Source organism: Pleurodeles waltl, chromosome 8 (assembly GCF_031143425.1).
Source record: "Pleurodeles waltl isolate 20211129_DDA chromosome 8, aPleWal1.hap1.20221129, whole genome shotgun sequence".
Taxonomy (NCBI): domain Eukaryota; kingdom Metazoa; phylum Chordata; class Amphibia; order Caudata; family Salamandridae; genus Pleurodeles; species Pleurodeles waltl.
The window spans coordinates 370,404,853-370,430,331 of NC_090447.1; the positions used below are offsets into that span (position 1 = coordinate 370,404,853).

Consider the following 25,479-nt stretch of genomic DNA (forward strand, 5'->3'; position numbering starts at 1 on the left):
TGAGGCTGAGGCAGTGGCTGGAATGGGAGTGCTGGAAACGTCAGCGCCAGGGACATCAACAAGTGAGTACCGTGAAACATGCATGTACACCCATAACTGTCATACCCCCACCCACCCAGTACACAGCAGCATGCACAACCAAACTAGCTCCATTCCAGACTTGCAACCACCAGAATGGTGCATTATGGGCAATGTAGTTCAGTAGTCAGCTGATAGGCAACAGTTTATTAGGAGGCATACAACAGATGTTAGATACTGACAGTGTGTTCCCTATGTCCCACAGGTCTCCCACAAGACACCCCCACCAGCCAGTCCGTCCAGGGTGCAGAGAGCAGGCAGCACAGGAGTCTGAAGCAGCCACTACAGGGCCCAGCACCACACCACCACAGTCCCCTCCAGCTGCACCAATGGACATTGTGGAAATCGACACAGCACCTGGTCCCAGCCACAGTGTCATACAGCAGGACCCTGAAGCACCACCGCGTCGCAGTCTCAGACTCCATGTCCCAGCAGTGTCCCAGGAGGATGTAGGTGACTCATCTATGTCCGTTGTGGAGGCAGCCCTCATATCTGGTCAGCGCCTGCAAACAAGGCAGATGAGAATAATATCAGGGGCAATGCAACGGATGGAACATAATTTCACCACAGGGCTGGCACAGGTGAACACACAGTTCACACATCTGAACGAGAATGTCGGTGACCTTGCACTCTCCATACGTCAACTCGTAACAGAACTAGTGTCAGAGAGACAGAGTGCAAGGCGCCGTGAGCGGCAACTCGTACACAGGTTGGACCGCATGGCTGCATCCATCGTCCGCCTCGCAATCAACACCACAGGGCTGTCATGCCGTACTGTTAGTTTGCAGGTGGACTTGGGCCACTTTGCAGGGGGTGTGGCTCGGTGACTGGGTCGCATCAGCCACGCTGTGGACATTCTGGAGGCTAGACAGGTGGCTAGGGGTACAGCAGAGACACCTCAGGATAGTGAGGAGGAGTCCACCGTCAGCAGCACATCTGCCACGGACACACGAGTCTTGAGGAGTGGCAGTGCACGTCAGGGGTCTGCTGACACACCGAGCACTAGCCATGCTGGGCGTCCCAGGCGGAGGTGTTGAGCCCATGCACTGCAGGACACATGAGGCACATGAAGCGAATGTGTCCTCATTGCAGGTGGACATTTACAGCCCCTTCACAAAAGTTCAGTTCTTCACTAATTAGGTTCACTTAATAAAAGTTCTTGTTTGTTCCACTTCACAACTGGGCTCTATGTGTGTGACATTAGTGTGTGTGGTGACAGTTACCACGTACCTTCCAAAGTATTGGTTTGCAATGTGGTCCCATCTCTGTCTGCCTTGATTTGCAATGCTTCTATCCCCATGATGGCGATGTGGTAGCTCTTGCTCGTCATCCTCCGAATCTGGGTCTTCAGGGGTGAGATGTAGCCCACGTCTGGTGGCAATGTTGTGTAGTATAGCGCATGCGCCAACTTTCTTGAATGCTGTTATTGGGGCATACTGGAGCGCACCTCCACTTCTGTGGAGGCATCGGAATCTTGCCTATAACAGTCCAAAGGTCCTCTCTGTGACATTTCTGGTCCTCCTAATGGCACTGTTATATCGCCTCTCATTCTCATTGGTGGGTGTTAGGTACGGGGTAAGTATCCATGGTCGTAGCGCATATGCACTGTCACCTGTTTGGCAAAAATGGACAATGTTAGCAGTGCATGGATGGTTTCTACTGTGACCTGTGTGTATGTCTTCAGGGTGTCTGCATCAATACCTAAGAGATATCCGTCTCCAAACTGCCCACGTTCTAGGCGTTGGTGTATCCCACTGTGCCTGAAAATGTAAGAGTCATGTGTACTCCCTGGAAATTTGTCTACCATGTCAGTGATGACATAATGGGCGTCACATACCACCTGGATGTTCAGTGAGTGGGTACACTTCCGGTTGCGGAGCAGATATTCCAGATTTGCAGGAGGGCATGTCTGTATATGTGTCCCGTCTACACACCCTATCACATGAGGGAAGTTGGCAATCCTGTAGAATTCCAACTTGGTGCTGTTGATTTCTGCCTCATTCCTGGGTAAGTATATGTATCTGGACATGTGTGTGAGTATGGCATCTAAGAAACATCTGAAGAAACGTTAGAGTGCACTTTGGGATACCTCACCTGCCACAGCAATGACCCCCTGATTGCTACCCGAGGCCAAGAGGTGCAGTGAGCATAGCACTTGCACATGTGTGGGGATGGCGCTGCCGCACACAGTCTGGCGTTGCTGCTGCGGATTGAGTAGATCTATTAATTCTAATATTGCTGCACTGCTGAGTCTGTATTTATCATATATCTCCTCCTCTGTTTGTTGGAAAAGTGTCTGCCTGGTTCTGTATATCCTCTCCTGTCTCTGGCTCCTCCTCCTCCTCTGCTGTGTGGCGTGGACTCTCCTCCTCCTTGCTATCAATATATATCTCCGCCATCTTGAGTAACCCAGATGCCTTCTGGGTCTCCTTTTATACTTTGGTTCTGGTTACCACCTGCTCTGAGTTAGTGGTAAATTGGGTGTGCAAAATGGGCTTTTTGTGACTAGTCGCAATTTGCGAGTGGCTTTTTCATATGGTTTGTGACTCGCAAATTGCGTCTCCCTATTTGCGAGTCGCACAATGGGGTTGCAGAATTTGCGAGTCGGTAATGGCTTGCGTCGCAATTTGTGATTCGGAAATGGGGTTCTTACATCCCATTTCCGATTTTGCGGGGTCGCAAATTGCGAATCGGGCCATTTGCGACTCGCTAATTTTTGCTACATCTGGCCCTTAGTCTCAAAATAGGAAGTCCTGAGTCTTCAGTGGGGCAAGGCAGCAGGCCGTAGCTGAGGAGGACTCTACGAGGTTAAAGAGCTGTTGGACGTGGTCAGGGTGAAGCTACTGGTTTATGGCGGGAAATCTCAGAGGGACAAATTACAGTTATTCACCCAAGAAGGTTCCTCACCAGCTGGATGCTTTTGGGATCTTCACCTGCTCAAGATGTCTTCATTTGCACTTAGTCACATTTTTGAAACTTGGGTTTCTCTAAAAGGGCAAATTTGTAGCCTGTAGCCTAAGAGGGCCCTTCGAGGCCAGATACTATCTTTGTGAGGTCCTGCTGAAGAGGATTTGCCCTCATGAAAAAGCTACAAACATCGGGAACCTGAATCTTCAGCCTAGCTGCCATTCACCTTGGTCATATCAACTTGTTGGGATTGTCCAATTTCCCAGAGGTCTTTGGAGCCAAACAGTTTCTAAGTTCCATGTTCTTAGGGGTAGTAGGAGAAGTCACGCCAAGTATAGCCAAGGCTTTTAGGACCTCAAGAACTTGGGGGTGAGGAATCACACGTGCAGGGGTAAACAGTAGGATCCAGGTCATGTCTGCCTTGAACGGGCCAACTTGTAATCTTCAAAAAAGGTATCCTTGTTTTGTGTTGGACTCTTGCTCTAGGCAAGGCTGCTGGTTTAGGGATGACAGCACTTGTAGGTGACCAGGCCAATACTACAACAAGTCACAACTGTCAGCCCAAGCATCCCGGCTCACAAGCAATACCTCACCAAAAACCCAAATAGTAAAAGGTGATCTCTGGCAGCATTTACGCATGATCTCTAGAGTGTGACACCTCAGGGGAGTCTTGGTTAAACGGAGATTACCCTTTTCTCACATGACCAACAAGTGTCAGTCACACAAGTGTCAGTCACACAAGGGCAATGAAAGAGATGCAGTAAAGTTTTCAATAGGTTTTATTAACAACACTGCAATCTACTGTAAAATGCATGAGCTGCAATGATTAGGATAATGAACAATGCAAGAAGCAGAATTGCAAAGATGAGAGTCATAAATACAAAGACCCCCACCATCTTGCAATAACATGAAATGTAAAAGATCCCTAAAACCCTAGCATTGAGAACCTAATCTCTAACCTAAAGAGAGCTGATTGTAATAAACCAAATCTGCCAGTACCATGTCGAGCAGAAGAGCCCTCCAACCCTTGTTACCTTGGAATGAGGCCTCTATACCAGGCTTTGTGGGAACACAAAGGCTGGGTCTGCATCAAGGCGACGTGTAGCATAGGTAGCGTTGATGACATCTGGCTAAATAATATAAAGCACTTTCTTATTAAACTAGGCCACCCGAGCTGTTTTTCATTCCAGATGAATTGAAAACAATTTCCAGGAAAGACCTGAAAAATATTTGCCTCAGCCACCTGGCCGAGCTGAGATGGGATGCGGAGGCAAAGAAACATAGGGGGTGATTCTGACCCCCGGCGGCCAGGGTCGGCGGGAGCACCGCCGACAGGCCGGCGGTGCCCCGCAGGGCATTCTGACCGCGGCGCTTTGGCCGCGGTCAGTGCAGGAAAACCGGCGGTCTCCCGCCGGTTTTCCGCTGCCCGTCAGAATCCTCCAAGGCGGCGCAGCATGCTGCGCCGCCTTGGGGATTCTGACACCCCCTACCGCCATCCTGTTCCTGGCGGTTCGCCCGCCAGGAACAGGATGGCGGTAGGGGGTGTCGCGGGGCCCCTGGGGGCCCCTGGGGGCCCCCGTAAGAGGGCCCCGCAAAGTATTTCAGTGTCTGCAAAGCAGACACTGAAATACGCGACGGGTGCAACTGCACCCGTCGCACCTTCCCACTACGCCGGCTCCATTTGGAGCCGGCGTCCTCGTGGGAAGGTCGATTTGCCCTGGGCTGGCGGGCGGCCTTTTGGCGGCCGCCCGCCAGCCCAGGGCAAATCCCAAAATACCCTCAGCGGTCTTTTGACCGCGGAGCGGTATTTTGGAGGGGGAACATTGGCGGGCGGCCTCCGCCGCCCGCCAATGTTAGAATCACCCCCATAGTGTCAGGAGAAACCACATGATACAGCAAACAAATGGAATGGAACCATACTTAAGTAAAGTCACGAACCCAAGACATCGGTTTGTCCTTACGCGCTTGAGACTAGAGTCTTTCCATCGCCTCGTTAGTTTTCCCCTGATTAATGATTGGTCTCTTCAATTGCAAAAATGCCCCTGCGATAATGTCTCTGATCAAAATACAATGCACATTCTTTTTTTCTGTAAACTTTATTTATCTCCTAGGAAAATGTTTGTGATACCACTTTTAAAATTAATGTATTTTAAACAATGTCGTCCACCTTTTTTGTATCTTTTATCCCTTCCCTCTATTATGGTCTGTAATGGATTAGCCTTGTTCCTGTGTTCAGTGATTAAGGCCAGACAATGCCTTGAGGCAAATGGGCGAGCTTTTTAAGTGTCACATTTTGAGAATATCTTATCTGTTTTAATTAAATTATTTATTAACTTTTAGCATTTTCTTAAATCTTTACCTGTTGCATTTATATTCATATTTACGCGTATTTTGTTCTCTGTATTTTTCTCCTTTTTTGACCAAAAACTGTTTTCTTTTTCTTTTATGTATAATGACTTTTATGATTGTAAAAACAATCAAATAAAGTTTTTTTGTTGATGATGATGATGATGACATCTGGTAGAAATCCCTCTGATAACCTTGTCTGCATGAGACGTATTTATTAAGATCTTGTAGGACCCCTGACACAGGTATGTTCCCAAACAATATATATGAAGGCATGCTATGGGAGGCAATTACATAAACAATTCCCTCCAAAGGTACATTATGTTCCTTTCACACATAAGCGGGAAAGGGACATGATGTCAATACCTATGTATATCACTTGTCTTTAATGCTGATAGCAGAGTTTTCACAGAGTGGCAGTGAAAACGTGAAATCAAAACATCTTCTTAACTATATACATAGCAGCCATCTTGGAAGAAATATTTAAATAAATGCACTAAAACAGAGCAGGCTAAGAAGGTTAAAATTCACTAGCTGACGGGGGCACAGGTCCACAAGCCAAAAGTCTAAGCAAACTCCTAATTCCCATAAAACTAAATGGGATATACTACATCCTAAAGCTGTCTGTGTTCCAGTAGCTTGAATAGAAGGTCATTCATATGACCCTTAGAGTCTACTTCTTTGAAGTGGGTATAAGTCTGAACAGGTCCAGTCCTTCAGGGCTCCTCTCTGGTCTCAGACAGCAGATTTAGGCCCTCATTATGAACGTGGCAGTGTGGGCCCGCGGTGGTGGGAAATCCCACCAGCCGGCATGGCGGCCCACACCGCCACATAATGAAGCCGTGGAGGACTGCCATAGGCGGCCCTCACCCACCGTCAGGCAGCCTGGCAGTGGATGGCATCATTATCTGACAGGGCAGCGCTGCTGCCCCTCGGATAATGATCCCTTTGCCTCCAGCCTTTCCCTGGCGGGTTTCCCTGCCAGGGACAGGCTGGCAGAAGGGGTGCACCGGGGGCCCCTGGGGGCCCCTGCACTGCCCATGCACTTGGCATGGGCAGTGCAGGGGGCCCCTGTGCAGTGGCCCATCGCGCAGGTCACTGCCCGATTTACGGGCAGTGATCTGCGCAACGGGTGCAGCTGCACCCACCGATCAGAGACATTGACGGCGGCTCCATGTGGAGCCGCCGGCAATGTCCCGACTAGACATTCCTCTGGGCCGACGCGGGGGAAACAATGTTTCCGCCCGCCGGCCCAGAGGAATGTTCATTGTACGGCCGGCGGTGTTCCGGGGAAGCTGGCGGTCACTGGAAAGACCGCCAGCATGAACAAGGCAGTGTAAACAACCGTGTTCATAATGAGGGCCTTAGTCTTCTTCTGATAGTTCAATAGTGTTCAGTGGGGGGATACTGGAGACGCCACTTTTATGTTTGGCACCAGCTTGTTAGTGAGGTGACTCCTGGCTCCTGGTAAAGCTCCAGGGGATACTCCACCCACATTTGCAGCATTTCCTGTGTGCCCTACAACATACAACAAATAATCCCACTGTGCCACTCTGTGCCTAAATGTATGATGATTAAGCTATTCTCCCATTGTGCAGAGATGTGGCCAGGGAAATGAGCAACCTTTCTTCTCTGGGCACTTTAAATGAGTTCTGGGGAAATCTGCCTACCCTCTTGGACTGCTGTTAGCCAGACTGGGGTAACAAAATAATGGGCCTGGTCAGATGTCAGCTGGCATTTGCCTGTGAGAGGGGATGCAATTTAGAAGTCAATGATTATCCTGCCAGAGAAATAAAAACATCTTTCAAAACCCAGACCTTGTCACTGCTCTGGGAGCAGATTTCTCACATCAGTGAGGGCTTGATCACTCAGAGGGCTGCAGCGGGAGACTAAAGCAAATTATCCTCAAGAGGCTTTAGGCAGGGAAAGATAACTATCTAAAAGTACCTCCCCCTTAATATTTATTAAGCACCTGATTTCACCAGTGGCTTGTGCTGTTAATAAATATTACAAGGAGTTCTTGAATGATGTTTCTCATTGTTTTCCCACCAAACATAGCTTTATTCAATTGTATTAGTCTACCATAGTGGAACAACCAGCCTTGCTACAGTGAACACAGCCTTTGGGGGCTAGTCACTGTTATACATGTCCTACATTTAAATATCACACACCCTGATTTAGGAGCTATAAGGCATACTTAAAGGTGACATAGTATTTTAAAGGGGAGATTTAGTTCTGTTAGAAGGGTTTATTTTGACAGGATAAATTGCAGTTTTTAAACTGCTCCAGTCAGGCTTTGATAGTAGGCTAAAAGCCATGTTTGACTGCCACTACAGCGGATCACATAACAGGTTTAGCTGTCCACTAGCAACATTAATAGGCTCATGGTACATCTTGTACCACATACTAGGGATTTGTAGAGGTGTTGAATATGTCAATTAAGGTTATGCCCATTCAACCATTTTTAAAGAGGAAGCACAGGCACGTTACTACTTGTTAGCATGGGCTAAACTTCTCAGATTTTGACTTTGAGCAAAAAAGAGCTGAGGCCAAAATCTGGGGATATCTCATGCAACAAATAGTCATTTCTTACGAAGACAATGTCCCAGGACCCCAAGTGACATTTTACTTACCTATCCCAATCTAGGTAGTTGTCATTTGTACATTAGTGTGTGTCTAAGTGAACCTTTGAACGTGTATTTCATTTTGATAGACCTTGTAAAACACTAAATAATACATGATTTTATAATATCAATGCATTGTAGAAAACAAAATAAATGTTATTGTTGAAACTAAGGCAACATCAATAAAATTTAGAAAATTCACATGCAACGAGGAACATTGTTGAGCAAAATTTGAATTGATAGATAAATGGTTATTTTCTGACTGTTTAATTACTACTGGCACTACACTGTATGTTCTATGCCAGATCAACATAGCTAAAGTGAATTGCTGTAATATTTGCTGTTACATTCTACAATATCATTCTCTTTCTTGGTGGGGGCTTGGTCCTTTTAGGACCTCTGAGGGAGGGATCAAATCTGTAGTTTATAATTTTCTCTAGACAAAGCTCTTTTGACTTATTTGGTATTTCTCCTAATATCAAATGGAATTCCTCAAAGTCCTCAGTTGTTTATTTGAAAGGTCAAATGTCCAATTAATATGATGTGGTACAATGGTTAATTTAGGGAAGTTCAGAGAAATATTTTTGCCTGTCAGTCCTATTTAGGGAAGGGGACATTTACTCCACAATTATCTGTCGCACAATGGGGTACCTCTTTATCCAAACATGTTTGAAACACTGTTTCCACCATAACTTCCAGTTCTCTATTGGCACGTGCACAGTAAAATCCCTACAGGTATAGCAAAGGCGGCATGCCACATTTCTTATCTGGCTATAATTAAGCTATGTCTCTTACTAGTGGGTCTTTCCCAACACTTTTGCCCACATTTGGACTTTGTTGGTCAATTTCACTGACCGCCAAAGCCCAACTGCCCAGACGACCACCAGTGCTGCCGGTCAGCAGACCGCCATATTACAAGTGCTGGTTGCTTTCCGCCATTAATGAGGTGGAAAGCAGCCAGCAGTCGTGCTGGCAGTCGGCGCTGCAGAGCCGGGTCCATCGCTGGCACCGCCACACCAGCAGGACTCCACCTGCCGTATTACAAGCCATAATACGGCTTGGTGGAGTCCTGCTGGAGTGGTGGTGGTGGCGACTGAAGACCGCCAGGACCCATCCCCTCCCAAACGTCCTCCTCGACTGAGGAGGTAAATGAGCATCCAAAGGGAGGAGAGGGGGTCTGTGTATTTGGGTGCATTTGTGCATGTTTGTGGAGGGGGTTGCTGAATGCGTGCGTGTATGTGAGTGAATGTGTGTGTGCCTTTATGTGCTCATGAATGGAGATGTCTGTGTTGATGAATCTGAGTGAGTGGGTGTGTCTGAGTGCATGTATTTGTATGCTGAAACTGTGTGTATGTATATGCATGCGTGTGTGAAGGGGGGTGGGGGGTGTGTGTCAGTGTGTGGACTGGTGGGGGGATGTGTGCATGTGTACAGACATGTGTGTATGTGTGTGCAGGCGACAGGAATGAAGATTCCTGTCTCTGGGTGCCTGACCGCCAGGGATTTTGTGGTGGGGTTCTGCCACGAAAAGTCTGGCGGTTTGCAGCCTTGTAATCCGGACAGCAGGCTGAGGCCTGCCGCCGGGTTGGAGATGCTCACCGCAGTGGTGCAACCACACCGGCGGGCCCGGCTGGGTTGTGGAGGCTTGGCATCAGCCAAGCATCACAACTCTTAATGTGGCGGTTCTTACCGCCGGCTCTGCAGCAGTAGGACCGCCACAGCGAGGCTGGCAGACTCATGACCGCCAGCCTTGTAATGAGGGCCTTTGTCTGGATCTACTCATGGTGACTCCCCTTTAAAATTGGGTAGCAATTTATATGTTATCATGCAGATATTCATGAATTCTGGCAGGCCCTTCATACTGGCATCCACACATCACAAAAATCAACACCTGTCTGGTAGTCACTCTTGGGGTAGAAAAGCAACTTTAAATTTGATGGCAGATACTGTTCTTGTCACAGCTCTGTCCTTCTTGTACACCATAGGATCCATGTATGACATCTACAGTCTCCATCCTGGTTTAATTTGGGGAACAATGATTTAAATCCCTCCTATTAAGGTTTCTACTGATCAGCAAAGCATTAACACCCTACCTCAATGCCTCCGTTGACTAAACCACATTCCTAGACACAGGGAAAAATTTCACCACCATGCCACTACTCAAAAACCCATGCCATCACCTAGCCACACTTGCCAACTGCAGACCCATATCATTCCTACCATATTCTGCAAATACCATTGTGAAACTAATCAATCAATACCTCTTCAACTGCCTCAGCAGCCACCAGCTCCTTGATGCTATGTAGTGCAGATTCAAGCTAAAGCAGAATATGGTACTCCTCACCACCACAGATGAAATCCTCATGATCCTTGACTGTAGAGGCCGGACAGCCCTCATTCTCCTAGACTTCTCTAAAGCATTCTACACGGTCTCATACCTCATCATCATCAGGCAACTGCACAATATTGGCATCCAAGAACCCACTTTCTGCTGGCTCTGCTGCTTCATAACAAGTAGAACACAAGCTGTCAGCATGTCACCTTACTCCTCAGAAGCCCACAAACTCTTATATGGAGTGTTTCAAGGCTTATTGATCAGTCCCACCATCTTCAAGGCTCACATGATCCCGCTGGCTAACATCATTTGTGCACACAAAATCAACATCATCTCCTACGCAGACAATATGCAACTCATACTCTCTCAGACAATACCCCCAGCAAAAGAAACAAGATTACCACTCTCATGAGTGAAGCTGTCAACTGGATAAAAGCCAAATATTTTAAGAGCAACACTAACAAGACAGAAGTAGTGATCTTCAGCAAGAACACTTCACCAGAGGACTCAATTTAGTGGCCGGCTGAGATCCGACCCACTCCCACACTTATAACCAACACGAGGAGCCTCAGAATAATCATCAACAGCAAACAGGACATGACTGCACAAGTCAACATCCTTACTGTATCCCAATTCCACAAGGTGAAGTTGCTGGGGAAGATCTTCAAATGCCTCCTAGTCAACACTAGAAAAACTGTCACTCACATCCTAGTCACCAGCAAGTTGGATTATGGGAACACTTTCTATGCTGGGATCACAAAGCAACTTAACTAGAAGGCTACAAACCACCCACAATTCAGCAGCCAGACTCAGCCTTACCTCCCACACAAAACTCACATCACACTACACCTCAGGAAACTACATTGGCTCCCAATACAGAAACATGCTTACTAAAAACTCCCCGCACACACATTCAAGGCTCTACACACCCCAGGCCCAACCTACCTAAACAATTGTTCTCCTTCCATCAATCACCCTGTCAACTCCACTCTGCAGGACACCTACTCACACACACCCCATACATACACAGAACCAGACCAGGAGGTTGAGTGCTCTCCCACATCACTCCTACATAGTGGTATGACACCGAATCCACATCAGAGCTTCCTCCTCTCTTCTTGAATTCTGCAAGGTGCTTCACCAATCTACCACAGGCAGGGCTAGGCACACACACTTGCACTGTACCAGGATGATAATGTGCCATACAAATAAACATAGTGTACTGCACATGACAGTTTTAGTTCCTAATAAGGCACCCTCTCATCTGAGATGACTCTTGCACAAAACATGAATGGTTCAATCCTCAAAGATGGTTGACTGTGCCTGACCATGGTTTTTCATAACACATTCAAGAATCCCTTGGTGTGGATCCCAAAGTAAACACACCATCAAAGAAAAATAAACTACCATAACTATCGGAAGAAGGTCCAAAATGGGAATCTTTTTTTACTAAAAACATAGAAAGTGAATTTAGCCAGTTAGAATGAAAGATGATATAGGGGGTCATTCCAACCCTGGCGGTCGGTGTTAAAGCGGCGGCTAACCCGCCAACAGGCTGGCAGTTAAAAAAATTGAATTCTGACCCTGGCGGAAACCGCCAACAGAGACCGCCACTTTAACACTCCGACCGCCACGGCGGGACAAACAAACAGCGCGGCGGTCACCGCCAACAGACAGGCGGAAGACAATGTACCGCCCACCCTATCACAACCCACCAATCCGCCACCTTTTCCGGGGCGGTAGCCCGCCGATAAAAACACGGCGGAAACAGACATTTCAAACCGAAAACGCTCACCTCCATACACCCCACGAGGAATCTGGACAGCATGGAACCCGAATTACACATCCTACCAGCTATTGTATTCCTGCTCCTCTACCAGGAGCACGAACGCCGGCGCAGAAGACAACGGTGAGTACTGCACCTACGACACAGGGGAGGGGGGAGGAGAAAATATTACGGGGACACACATACGCGACACACCCACCCCCACCCCCACCCACTACAACACACACATCAATGCATAGCAATACATCACTGTTACAACCCCTAAACCCCCCCGAAAGAATGCAAAGACAAAAGGAATAGATCATAAACAGTCGAATATATTGTATTATTGCCTTATAAAAATATCACACATTTAAAACTAATATATACATAAATATTAAAAGTCCAATAATTCTAGCTGTCATTGTCCGTGGACCACTGGGCCCAAATCACATGGGCAAGGCCCACACAAGATACCTGACACTAACGGAGAGAACACTGCAGGGGCATCAGATAGAAAAACTACAGGCACCTCAGGGGGAAGGGAAAGGGGGGCACCTCAGCCACATGAGTACACAACGCCAGATCCACAAGGGGCCTCCATGGCCACTGTCCCATCCTGGGGAGTGCAAAGCCACAGTCTCACAAGTCTCTACAGTGGGTGGGTTGCCCACTGTCCCATCCTGGGGAGTGCAAAGCCACAGTCTCACAAGTCTCTACAGTGGGTGGGTTGCCCACTGCCATATCCTGGGGAGTGCAAAGCCACAGTCTCTCAAGTCTCTACAATGGGTGGCTTGCCCACTGCCATATCCTGGGGAGTGCAAAGCCACAGTCTCTCAAGTCTCTACAGTGGGTGGCTTGCCCACTGCCATATCCTGGGGAGTGCAAAGCCACAGTCTCTCAAGTCTCTACAGTGGGTGGGTTGCCCACTGTTCAATCCTGGGGAGTGCAAAGCCACAGTCTCTCAAGTGGATAACAGTCTCCACTGGTACTGGAGGGGGACTAGTGCCCAGAGTGCTTCCTGCAGCCCTGCCCGACACAGATGCGGGCCTGCCCCTTCCGCCAATGGGCCAGCGGTGCTTGAGATGAAGGGCCCAGTTCAGCGGTTCTTGAGACGGTGGTGCCCAGCGGAGCGGTGCTTGAGATGAAGGGCCCAGTTCAGCGGTGCTTGAGATGGCGGTGCCCAGTTCAGCGGTACTTGAGACGGCGGTGCCCTGTTCAGTGGTGCTTGAGACGGCGGTGCCCTGTTCAGCGGTGCTTGAGACGGCGGAGCCCAGCGGAGCGGTGCTTGAGATGAAGGGCCCAGCGGAGCGCTGCTTGAGATGAAGGGCCCAGTTCAGCGGTGCTTGAGATGAAGGGCCCAGCGGAGCGGTGCTTGAGATGAAGGGCCCAGTTCAGCGGTGCTTGAGATGAAGGGCCCAGCGGAGCGGTGCTTGAGATGAAGGGCACTGTTCAGCGGTGCTTGAGACGGCGGTGCCCAGCGGAGCGGTGCTTGAGATGAAGGGCCCAGCGGAGCGGTGCTTGAGACGGCGGTGCCCTGTTCAGCGGTGCTTGAGACGGCGGTGCCCTGTTCAGCGGTGCTTGAGATGGCGGTGCCCTGTTCAGCGGTGCTTGAGACTTCGGTGCCCAGCGGAGCGGTGCTTGAGATGAAGGGCCCAGCGGAGCGGTGCTTGAGATGAAGGGCCCTGTTCAGCGGTGCTTGAGACGGCGGTGCCCTGTTCAGCGGTGCTTGAGACGGCGGTGCCCAGTGGAGCGGTGCTTGAGATGAAGGGCCCAGCGGAGCGGTGCTTGAGATGAAGGGCCCTGTTCAGCGGTGCTTGAGACGGCGGTGCCCTGTTCAGCGGTGCTTGAGATGGCGGTGCCCAGTTCAGCAGTGCTTGAGACGGCGGTGCCCTGTACAGTGGTGCTTGAGACGGCGGTGCCCAGTTCAGCGGTGCTTGAGACGGCGGTGCCCAGTTCAGCAGTGCTTGAGACGGCTGTGCCCTGTTCAGCGGTGCTTGAGATGGCGGTGCCCAGTGGAGCGGTGCTTGAGATGAACGGCCCAGCGGAGCGGTGCTTGAGATGAAGGGCCCAGTTCAGCGGTGCTTGAGATGAAGGGCCCAGTTCAGCGGTGCTTGAGACGGCGGTGCCCTGTTCAGCGGTGCTTGAGACGGCGGTGCCCAGCGGAGCGGTGCTTTAGATGAAGGGCCCAGCGGAGCGGTGCTTGAGATGAAGGGCCCTGTTCAGCGGTGCTTGAGACGGCGGTGCCCTGTTCAGCGGTGCTTGAGACGGCGGTGCCCAGTTCAGCGGTGCTTGAGACGGCGGTGCCCTGTACAGCGGTGCTTGAGACGCGGTGCCCAGTTCAGCGGTGCTTGAGACGGCGGTGCCCAGTTCAGTACTGCTTGAGACGGCGGTGCCCAGTTCAGCGCTGCTTGAGATGAAGGGCCCAGTTCAGCGGTGCTTGAGACGGCGGTGCCCAGTTCAGCGGTACTTGAGATGAAGGGCCCAGTTCAGCGGTGCTTGAGATGAAGGGCCCAGTTCAGCGGTGCTTGAGATGAAGGGCCCAGTTCAGCGGTGCTTGAGATGAAGGGCCCAGTTCAGCGGTGCTTGAGATGGCGGTGCCCAGTTCAGCGGTACTTGAGATGAAGGGCCCAGTTCAGCGGTGCTTGAGATGGTGGTGCCCAGTTCAGCGGTACTTGAGACGGCGGTGCCCTGTTCAGCGGTGCTTGAGACGGCGGTGCCCTGTTCAGCGGTGCTTGAGACGGCGGAGCCCAGCGGAGTGGTGCTTGAGATGAAGGGCCCAGCGGAGCGGTGCTTGAGATGAAGGGCCCAGTTCAGCGGTGCTTGAGATGAAGGGCCCAGCGGAGCGGTGCTTGAGATGAAGGGCCCAGTTCAGCGGTGCTTGAGATGAAGGGCCCTGTTCAGCGGTGCTTGAGACGGCAGTGCCCAGTTCAGCGGTGCTTGAGACGGCGGTGCCCAGTTCAGCGGTGCTTGATTGAAAGGGCCCAGTTCAGCGGTGCTTGTTTGAAAGGGCCCAGTTCAGCGGTTCCGGACCAGGCATGGGTGTCACTCGCCACCTGGCATGTGGCTGGCAGGGCCTTCCTGCCCATCTGTCCGTTGGCTTGCGGGGCCCCCATGGGCTGCCGTATCGGGCCTCTGGGTGTCCTCCTGCACACCTGGGAGGGGGCTGGTGGGGCACTCCTGGGCAGCTGGGCAGCTGGCCTGCTGCCGGACTTGTCGGGCGTGCTGCCCTTCCCACCATTCCCTGGTCGTCTGTGGCCCTTTGACACCTTTGGCGGTGTGCCAGGTGGCACCCCACTTCCAGACGGAGCCAGGGTAGGGATTTTGGTCCCTGGTGTCCGTGGCCTCTCGCGCCGGGCACTGCTAACTTTTGGGTGCTTTTCCGGGGGTGGGCTGGCCGTGCCTTGGCTCCTCGCCGGAGTTGTTGCCCTTGAGGGTGGGGGACTGCACAGTCCTTGGACAACAGTCCTGATAGGTCCTGGTTTGGTGGTGGCTGAGGTGCTGATTGCAGTCTTATGAGATGGACGGGGTGGGGGAGTTGTTGGAAAGAGGTTAAGGTTGGCAAGGAAAAGCAATTTGGAAAGAGAGTGACGGGTAGGTGTAGTGGGTATGGGAGTGGAGGAAGAGGATGTGGTTGTAGGAGTGTGAAGTCTGGTGTCTTTGGGTGCAGGTGCTTGGGCTGGAGGCTGTCGTGAGGTGGATGGCTGTTGGGTGGGTGGCTGCTTGCGTTTGTGTGGTTTGGAAGAGGGGGTGACAGACACACTGGGAGAGGACACAGGGGACGTGTAAATGGTCGTGGGGGTGGTGACTGCACGTGTGCGGAGTGTTCTGGTAGGTGTGCTGGTGATGGACACAGTGGCTGAAGATGTTGTGCATGCAAGTGTGAGTGGAGACGTCACAGGGAGGGAGGAGGGAGACGAGGAGGAGGGGGACACAGTGGAGGCAGTGGCTGTTGGTATGTCTGCATGTGGATGTTGCTTGTGTGAATGCTTGTGTGATGTGTGGTGCTTATGTCTGGATGAGCTTCCCTTGGGTGTTGAGGTGTGTGCAGGCTGGTCTGATGGTGTGTCTGGGATAGGCAGAGGTACTGGGGATTGGGTCTGGGTGGAGGAAGTTGGAGGGGGGAGGCTAGAGACAGGGACAATTGATGCCGTCAGTGCTGAGGCCAGAGCGTTGCACGATTGCTGATGGGCAGCCTGACCCGAATGAATGCCCTCCAGGTATGCATTACTCCGGTGCACCTCCCTTTCTACACCCTGGATGGCATTCAAAAGGGTAGACTGCCCAACAATGATGGTCCTCAGGAGGTCAATGACCTCCTCACTGAGGGCAGCAGGGGTGACTGGGGCAGGGCCTGAGGTGCCTGGGGCGAAGGAGATGCCCACCTTCCTGGGTGAGTAGGCACGGGGCGAAGGCTGAGGGGCTGCTGGGAGGGCGGTGCTGGTGCGCTGGGTGGCCACCACAAGGGAGCTCCCTTCAGAGGACGAGTCGCTGCCACTGACATCAGCACGAGTCCCCGCTGTGGAGCTCCCCTCGCCCTCCGTCTCACTGGTGAAATCCGAGTCAGTTGCATGGCCCGCCATGGCCATGTGAGATGCAACCCCCTCGTGCTCCGATCCACTTCTCCTCCGCCTGATGATGCTGATGCACACATGAACAGGAAGACCACAAAAAAGGGGGGGGGGAGAAATAAAGACATGTTGAGTGCATGGATTACCGCTACCGTTGGCGGACAAGACAGACACAGAAGCCCCCTGCACTACGCCGCGCACTTGGGGTCCACTACGCAATCCGTGGGACAGGCCTACAAGCCTATCGACGACAACTGCACACATAGATGACACAGGGCCATGGATACCTGAACTTGGCACCCTACAGAGGTGGGGGCACAGGGCCATGCCTTACGGAGGGACCTAGCCTACAGAATTCGCCCTGGCCTAGGGAGACCCACAGCCCTCCTCCTCCACCCAGACACCTCCACTGCGCGCAAAGTCACCAGAATGAGAGTGTACTCACCCCCTTGTGTCTGCTGTGATGTCCTCACGCGCCCATCCAAATCGGGGTAGGCCACCGCCAGGATTCGGGACATTAGGGGGGTCAATTGACGACTGGCACCCCTCCTACGTTGGGAGGCCATCCCCAGCAGAGCCTCCACCGTCTTCCTGCTCCCGCGGCGGATGTCCTCCCACCTCTTCCGGCAGTGGGTGCCCCGTCTGTTGTGGACCCCCAGGGTCCGGACGTCCTTGGCGATGGCACGCCAAATAGCGATTTTCTGGTGGGCGCTGACCTATGTGACATGTACAGGGAGAGAAAAATTGTCATCACCTTCTGCATGCTCGATGTGAGTGGCCCCCCATCCCCACCCTTGCCATGTGGCACATGCTCTCATCTGTTGCATGACTCAATTGCTCCCCTCCCCACCATCTTTCATCCACCCAACTCAACCCAGGCATTGCCCACAAAGCATGCTCCCAGTGTACTTACCTGTTGGTCTGGAGGACCGTAGAGTAGCGCATACTGGGGGAGGACCCCATCCACGAGTTTCTCCAATTCTTCAGAAGTGAAGGCAGGGGCCCTTTCCCCAGTCGCAGCAGCCATTTTCTCTTCCAGACCGAGGTCACAGTAGCACTTGCAGTGTAGGTCCTCTCCTGTGGAAGATCAGGTATCGAGTGATTAAGCTGATAGAAAATGGCGGTCACGCCCGTGGCGGTGCGTACCGCGGCGGTGCGTACCGCGACCGCCGGCGCACATCGTCATTGGCTCCTGAAACCCATAGGTTTCAATGTTAACCAATGCGGCTTTGCGCCGCGGTCTTCGACCGCCTACCGCCACGGTGTGCCCCGCCAGCGCATTGACCTCACATCCCATTGTCACACTTCACAGGTCAGGCAGCCGCCATTTCAAGGGCCCACATGGCTTAATTTCTACTGCGTCACACATACCTAGGCCTTTCCTCAACACTCATACACACCATTCAATGCATAGTGAATCGTGTTGTGTGCAAGCTGTGGGAACGTACCTGTGGGTTGATTGACTCTGTGCTCGCTGTTGTCCTTCCTAGGCACCGTCCGCTTGGCAATGCGAGGAGATGGAGGAATCTTCCCGTGTACAGACCGCTGGTGGACCTGTCGACAATGGAGGAACGACATGTCATTCTGACATACAGGCTTGACCGAGCCACTATACATGAACTGTGTGCCCAGCTGGAGGCAGACCTGATGTCACCCATCCGCCAACCCACAGGGATCCCCCCTCTAGTGCAGGTGCTGTCAGTACTCCATTTCTTAACAAGTGGGTCATTTCAAACAACAGTGGCCATATCATCAGGGATGTCTCAACCTATGTTTTCCAAGGTGTTGTTCAGAGTGTTGTCTGCCCTGCTCAAACACATGCGGAGCTACATCGTTTTCCCTGATGTGGGGGATTTGCCTACAGTGAAGGGTGACTTCTATGCCCATGGACATATCCCCAACATCATAGGTGCCATTGGTGGGACCCATGTGGCTTTGGTACCCCCCAGAGAAAGTGAACAGGTGTACAGGAACAGGAAAAGTTATCATTCGATGAATGTACAGATGGTCTGTTTGGCAGACCAGTACATCTCCCATGTTAATGCCAAGTTCCCTGGCTCTGTGCATGACGCCTACATCCTGCGGAATAGCAGCATCCCGTATGTGATGGGTCAACTACAGAGGCACCGTGTGTGGCTATTAGGGGACTCTGGTTACCCCAACCTTTCCTGGCTATTGACCCCAGTGAGGAATCCTAGGACCAGGGCAGAGGAACGCTACAATGAGGCCCATGGGCGGACTAGGAGGGTGATCGAACGCACCTTTGGCCTCCTGAAGGCCAGGTTCAGGTGCCTCCATATGACAGGTGGATCCCTAATGTACTCAGCAAAGAAGGTGTGCCAGATCATCGTGGCCTGCTGTATGCTTCACAACCTGGCTTTGCGCCGCCAGGTGCCTTTTCTGCAGGAGGATGGTCCAGATGGTGGTGTTGTAGCAGCTGTGGAGCCTTTGGAGAGTGAAGAAGAGGAAGCCGAAGAGGACGACATAGACAACAGGAACACAGTAATAGAGCAATACTTTCAGTGACACACAGGTAAGAGTAGACACCGGCATATTACATTTACTTAAAGACTCCTACCTCTCTACTGTCTGACTTTTTCCCCCAGTGTATGGTAACTGTGTTGTGACTTTCCCTTCCGTTTTCAGAGCTGTGGGCCCCACTGCGTGACATCTGCTTAGTTTCCCCATGGACTACAGCTGTGTGACAGCGTTTTTTTGGCATCACAATGTGAATAACAATTTTGGCACTGTCATGTCTAATACATTTGTTAAAATCACAGACAGACTCCAGATTGTTTATTTGCAATAAGTGTGTTTATTCAAGTGCTCTAATTTGGATGGGTGGTTGCAAATCGGTGAGGGGTGATGGTGGAGGATTGTCCATGGCAGAGTCCAGACTATCAGGTTCACAGGTGCATTGTCCAAATGCCTGTGGGAAGTGGAGCAGGGGCAGTTTAAGGTTGGACAGGGTGACAATGTGGGACAGTGGGATGACAATCAGGGCGGTATCCTTTGCTGGCGGGGGTCTTGACATGTTACTCTGTCTTCTTCCTGGATCTCAGGGCCCGCTTGTGGGGTGGTTCTCCTTCTGCAGGGGGTGGGGTTCTGGTGGCCTGTTGGTCTTCTGTCGGGGCCTCCTGTCCACTAGCGCCGGCGGAGGTGGAAGCCAGTTCTTGGTCCATGCTAGTGTCAGGGGCCCTTTGAGGTGCCAGAGTGGTCCGCAATGTGGAGATTAACTCATTCAGGGCCACTACGATGGTACCCATGGTGGTACTGATGTTTCTCAGTTCCTCCCTGAACCCCATATACTGTTGTTCCTGCAGAAGCTGGATTTCCTGAAACCTGGCCAGGACCGTCGCCATCGTCTCCTGGGAGTGGTGGTATGCTCCCATGATGGAGGAGAGGGCCTCGTGGAGAGTGGGTTCCCTTGGCCTGTCCCCCCCCGTCGCACAGCTGCCCTCCCAGTTCCCCTGTTTTCTTGGGCCTCCGTCCCCTGTACCGTGTGCCCACTACCACTGCCCCAGGTCCCTGTTGTTGTTGGGGTGGTGGGTTAGCCTGGGTTCCCTGTAGTGGTGGACACACCGCTGATTGACGTGTCCTGGGGACAGAGGTATGGGCCCGCTGGGTGGGTGCTGTGCTGGTGTTCCCAGAGGGGGGTAGGTCTGCTGTGGCCTGTGCCTGTCTGAGGGGAACCGACTGTCCAGAAGTCCCCGATGGACCGGGCTGGTCATCTAGATCCAGGGAGACAGAGCTGCTGTCATCACTGTGGGCCTCTTCTGGGGGTGGAGGGGACATTTGTGGACCCGCCTGCGCGGTGACCTGGCGTTTGCTTCCTGCAGGGGTATAAAAGTATGGTTATTGCTTCTGTGTGTGCCAATGGCGTGCAATGGGTGGGTGCTCGTGTACCCCAGTGCTGGCATTCCTTTGTGGGGGCTGTTGTGATGGTGTTTTGGGGGGGGGGGTGATGGGTATGTGCATTGGGCATGCTTTGGTGATGGGTGTCCATGCTTTGGGGCCGCATGCAGAGCTAAGTTTTGGGATGGGTGGGTTGTGATGGTGAGACATTTGCAAGGGGTAGTTGTGAAGGGGGTGAGGGATGGGGGTATGAGTTGGCATGCAGGTGGGGTGGGGGGGATGAAGTAGTGAAGATGAGACTTACCAGAGTCCATTCCTTCAGATACTCCAGTGAGTCCCTCAGGATGCAGGATGTTCAAGACTTGCTCCTCCCATGTTGTAAATTCGGGGGGAGGAGGTGGGGGTCCGCCGCCAGTCCTCTGTACCGCGATGTTGTGCCTTGATACCATGGAACGCACCTTCCCCCGTAGGTCGTTCCACCTCTTCCTGATGTCACCCCGATTTCTTGGGTGCTGTCCCACAGCGTTGACTCTGTCCACTATTCTGCTCCATAGCTCCATCTTCCTGGCAATGGTGGTGTGCTGCACCTGTGTCCCGAACAGCTGGGGCTCTACTCGTAGGATTTCCTCCACCATGACCCTGAGTTCAGCATCTGAGAACCTGGGGTGTCTTTGAGGTGCCATGGGGTGGTGTGGATAATGTGTGGGGTGGAGTGTGTAGTGATAGGTGGGGTGCTATTTAGTGGTGTGTTGTGTGAGGTGCGTGGAAGTTCTGTGTGTATTGGTATTGTGTGCCTGTGGATGCTTGGTAGTTGACTGTGGTGTCTCTCTCTGGTCTTCGTTCGAAATTTTTGGCCGTAGGGGTTTGTGGGTGATGTGGGTGTGTGTTTTATATTGTATTGGGTGTGTGGGAGTGGTGTGTGTATGTGTATCAGGTGTGTGTATTTCGAATTGTCCAATGTGGTAGTGTTTTGTAGGTGTATGTGTATTTCGATCGCAGTGGTGTGTACCGCCAATAGAATACCGCGGTTGAAAGACCGCCGTGTGGATTCGTGGGTCGTAATGGCATGGGTGTATTTCTGTTGGCGTGACGGTGGAGGTTTGGTCATCGCCAGTTTATCGCTGACCTTTGGTGTGGCGGACTTTTGTGGATGGCGGTATATTGGCGGTTTGCCTAGTGTGGGTCAGAATGACCGTGGCAGTTTACCGCGACCGCGGCGGTGTTATGGCGGTCTTCTGTCTGGCGGTAAGTGCCTTTTACCACCGAGGTTGGAATGACCACCATAGTGTTTGAAGAAAGCCAGTACTAGGAATGCTGTTCTTGGTACCAGATTTTCTTTCTAGAGTCCATAGAAGTGAAACTATATTTTGTTTTCTGGATGATGAACATAGAGGTACAGTCCCAACCTGAACATTTTGAATCCTCAACCTGGAGATAGAGCCTAAATCCTACCATTCAGGTCCCTGTATGTGGGACCGCTGCACAATCCCCACCACTCACAACACTTTTTAGGCTACACCCTATACAATTACTATCCTGGATGATACATTGTATTCATTCATGAGCATATGAATCTTGAGATAAAACAATGTACTAATCCATGGGCACATGAAACTTTGGTGATTGACTGTCTGTCTATAGAGCTACCCTCTGCTGTTTGACCACCCTTCTTCCCTAGACACTCCCCTTTCACTTTATGGGGCAAAATCACCCTCAATGTTTGTACTGTGGTCTCATTTAACTCCTGAAAGACTTTATCTGAGACTGGGCCTGCATCGCCTCACACATTAGGATTTCACATTAAACATACTCATCATACAGTGTGCAGGCTTAGCTCTCAATCACATATTTCTGAATAGTAATTTGCTATGCCATGGAGATAGGATTTAGCATATATGAAAAAGTTACTGTAAGCAGTTCAAAATATCCCACCTTTTCACTACTGACACTAACATCAGTAATATGTTTATGTTACTAACCACCGCATACAAAATCAATAGCGACTGAAACCTGGATTCATCCATTAGATCCCATAATTGGAGGACTTGTCTCCCATGTACATAAAAGTCAGATTAGTGATATCAGCTTTTTTTTACTGTTTTGATAATGCATCACAAACTAAACACCACTTGCATGAGTACCACACATTTGATCATTTGGCTTGGATGCCTCGGGTGCCTTGCCTTTATTCACAGAAATGTCCTCACAGTTGTCTTAGATGTATACTGATGTCTACTTCTGTTTCTGTACCCATAGTCTAATTAGAATGAACATTATCATTTGCCCTGTCGTAAACAATATAAAATAGATACACCTACACAGTTTTTCTTTGTATGCTCCTGTACTCAAATTCAATAACAATTTTTTAGAGAAAGTGTACACTTATATATAGAACACTTACCATTGTTGAATATATTGGAAGTTCTTTGTAAGGATTAACAAGCAACAGTATGTTCCCAATATATGTCTGAAAGAAACACAATAAAACGTTAACAGTAAAAAAAAACCTACTAACTCAAATTACCAGTGAAGTAAGAGCATCCTGAGCAGTAAAAAGGGACTCTTATCTGAACACAATGGCAGTGTCACAAGAGGAAATCGAGAAGACAGCTCAGTCAGCTTTCAGGTTGGTTTTAAGCTAGTAGTGAGTGAAAACCCTTTCAGGTGAGTGAAAATGAATGATATCTACAGGGCCAGCTCCATTCATGAAATGCCTACACTGCATTGTTTCCAGTCACCTTTTTATGAGTTTTCTGATTTGCACTTTTGGGTTCCATTTACATGATGACTTATCCTGGTTATGTCCCTGTTGTGATCCAGATACATGGTTGGTGACATTGTCAAAGGCCACACCTTGTATGTCAATTGTCAGTGTGTGATGAATTGACTCTTGGTGTAGATTATAATTGCTAAACTTGAAGTCAAGATCCATACAACTGTTAGGAAATAGATTCCACTGATCAGTGGTTGATGACACCACGATAAGCATTTTGTCCTATCAGTGGATGTCTCCTTCCACTGTAGTATATACCTGCAAGTGCCACATGTTCGTCATTACTGCACATATAACCTGTGTCTTGAACCCCAAGAAGGACGTGGTTTTCAAATAATATTATCATGCATTCTTTTCAGCTTGTCCTATTAAACATGCATTGTAATTATTGTAATTTATGAACATGTATATGATTAAATGTAGAGCTGAAATCTTGTTTCTTGGTTAGCCAACTGTGCTAGCCCAGTTTCCCTTGTGTCGTTTGATCAGCTGACAAAATGAAGTTTATGCCACTGGGATATGCTGCTGTTTTATGTTTTTGGGTTGCTTTAGGATAAGAGTGTTTAAAATTCTATTCATCCACTTTGTTTTCCTCAAAATCGGTTCACTCATTTCAACTCTATGGGCCAGTTTTACAAGGCCCTCGTGCCTTCTTGCGCCACACTAGCATCATTTCTTTAAGGTGAATGTGGCATTGAGGAGGCCATTGCCCCGCACCATATTTACAAAGTGACGCAATGCTAGCATTGCACCACTTTGTAACCCGTTGCACCACATTATACCTTCACCAGGTATAATGTATGCAAGGGGGGGCGTTTCCACTCAGGGAGGCCACAAAAAATGGTGCACTGAAATCTACAAGATTTCACTACAAAATGTTTCCTGTAAATTTTAATGCCTCCTCAGGGCAGGCTTTAAAGTGACGGGCCCATAGTAGCCTATGGGCCTCCCTAGTGCTTTGCTGCACTAGCACCATAATTTATGGCGTTAATCCAGCAAAGCGCTACATTAGCGTAATAAATTATGACGCTATTGTGGAAACGAGCACCATGGTGCACTATACTCTAAATATGGCACAGCCATAGTGTCGTTAGGTAGGGCAGGAGCAATGCAAGAAAAGTTACACATTGGGACCAATGCAACACTTTCTTGTAGATCTGGCCCTATGTTTTACTGTTTGAGTACGAGTCAGATATTGATTTAATATATAATTGAGATTGTGAGTTTCTGAGTGTGTTGCTCATCCATAGCACTATTTTATAAAGATTCTGCAGTCAGTTTATCATGGACTATTTCCCTTTTCCTGCTGACATTTTCTTGACTTGTGGTGTACTTTAACAAATATATTTCTGATGATTACGTAATTACTTCTGACTAACATGCCTTGCTCGATTTTATGCAATGAGTCACGGCAATGGCCACTGGTGGGCAAGACTGTGACAGTGACTTCAGCTGTTAACAGTGGGTACCATCTGAGGAGGGGATAGTGTGACAGGAGAGAGTGGAGGTCTAGTCAAAATGCATGTATGGCTAACGTTCATGGAGAAATCATTTTATTTGCAGCCAAATGGCCATCAGTTTCTCAGCATTAAGGAATTTAATTGTTTTTGGGAGCAGACAAGTGGTAGCACCTGCTTGTACCTTTACTATTCCATGTCCATCGTTTAATAGCCTGATGAAGAACAAAACATGTGTGGTATTCATCTATTGCTAAAGAAACTGTTTAATTTCAAGGTCAAAGGACTGAAGTTCGATAGGAGCGATGTAAGAACACATTTATGTAGTTATCTTTTCAGCGTTTATAGTATATTTATCCCAGGATGAACCACAATGAGACTTTCAAAACAACTAGGTGCCACACATATATTTTCTCTTTTTTAAAATGTGTTTTTCTTAAAGTCTGAAACGTGGGTATATAATCAGGATTTTATAATGGGGAATACTGTTCAAAGAGCCATGTTTTTCAAAAATATTTTTGGGCATTTCACAAGCATGCCTGTATGTATAGTACTTCAAGATATCATTACAAAACAAAACTTCAGTCTTTGAGGTCAACCTCAACATTTGTAGCACAGTACTATGCACCATGAATGTGCCTCAAGTAGCAACTAGTACATACCGATAACATTATAGGCATTTTACCAACTCAAAAGTTGAACTTCCCCATCTGCTCCCACCCCCCAAACTTCCAGGCCAATATGTGAAGAAGAGCATCCTAGTGCAAC

General features: G+C 49.9%; 1 protein-coding gene across 1 annotated transcript in view; it reads right to left on the minus strand.

Annotated features, from left to right (window-relative positions):
• MYO16 (myosin XVI) overlaps positions 1–25,479 on the minus strand; it is a 2,485,855-nt gene that overhangs the window by 1,528,400 nt on the left and 931,976 nt on the right. Inside the window, exon 12 of the mRNA XM_069204246.1 lies at positions 22,883–22,948. Coding sequence (XP_069060347.1) covers positions 22,883–22,948 — 66 coding nt within the window. The remainder of the gene's footprint in view (positions 1–22,882; positions 22,949–25,479) is intronic.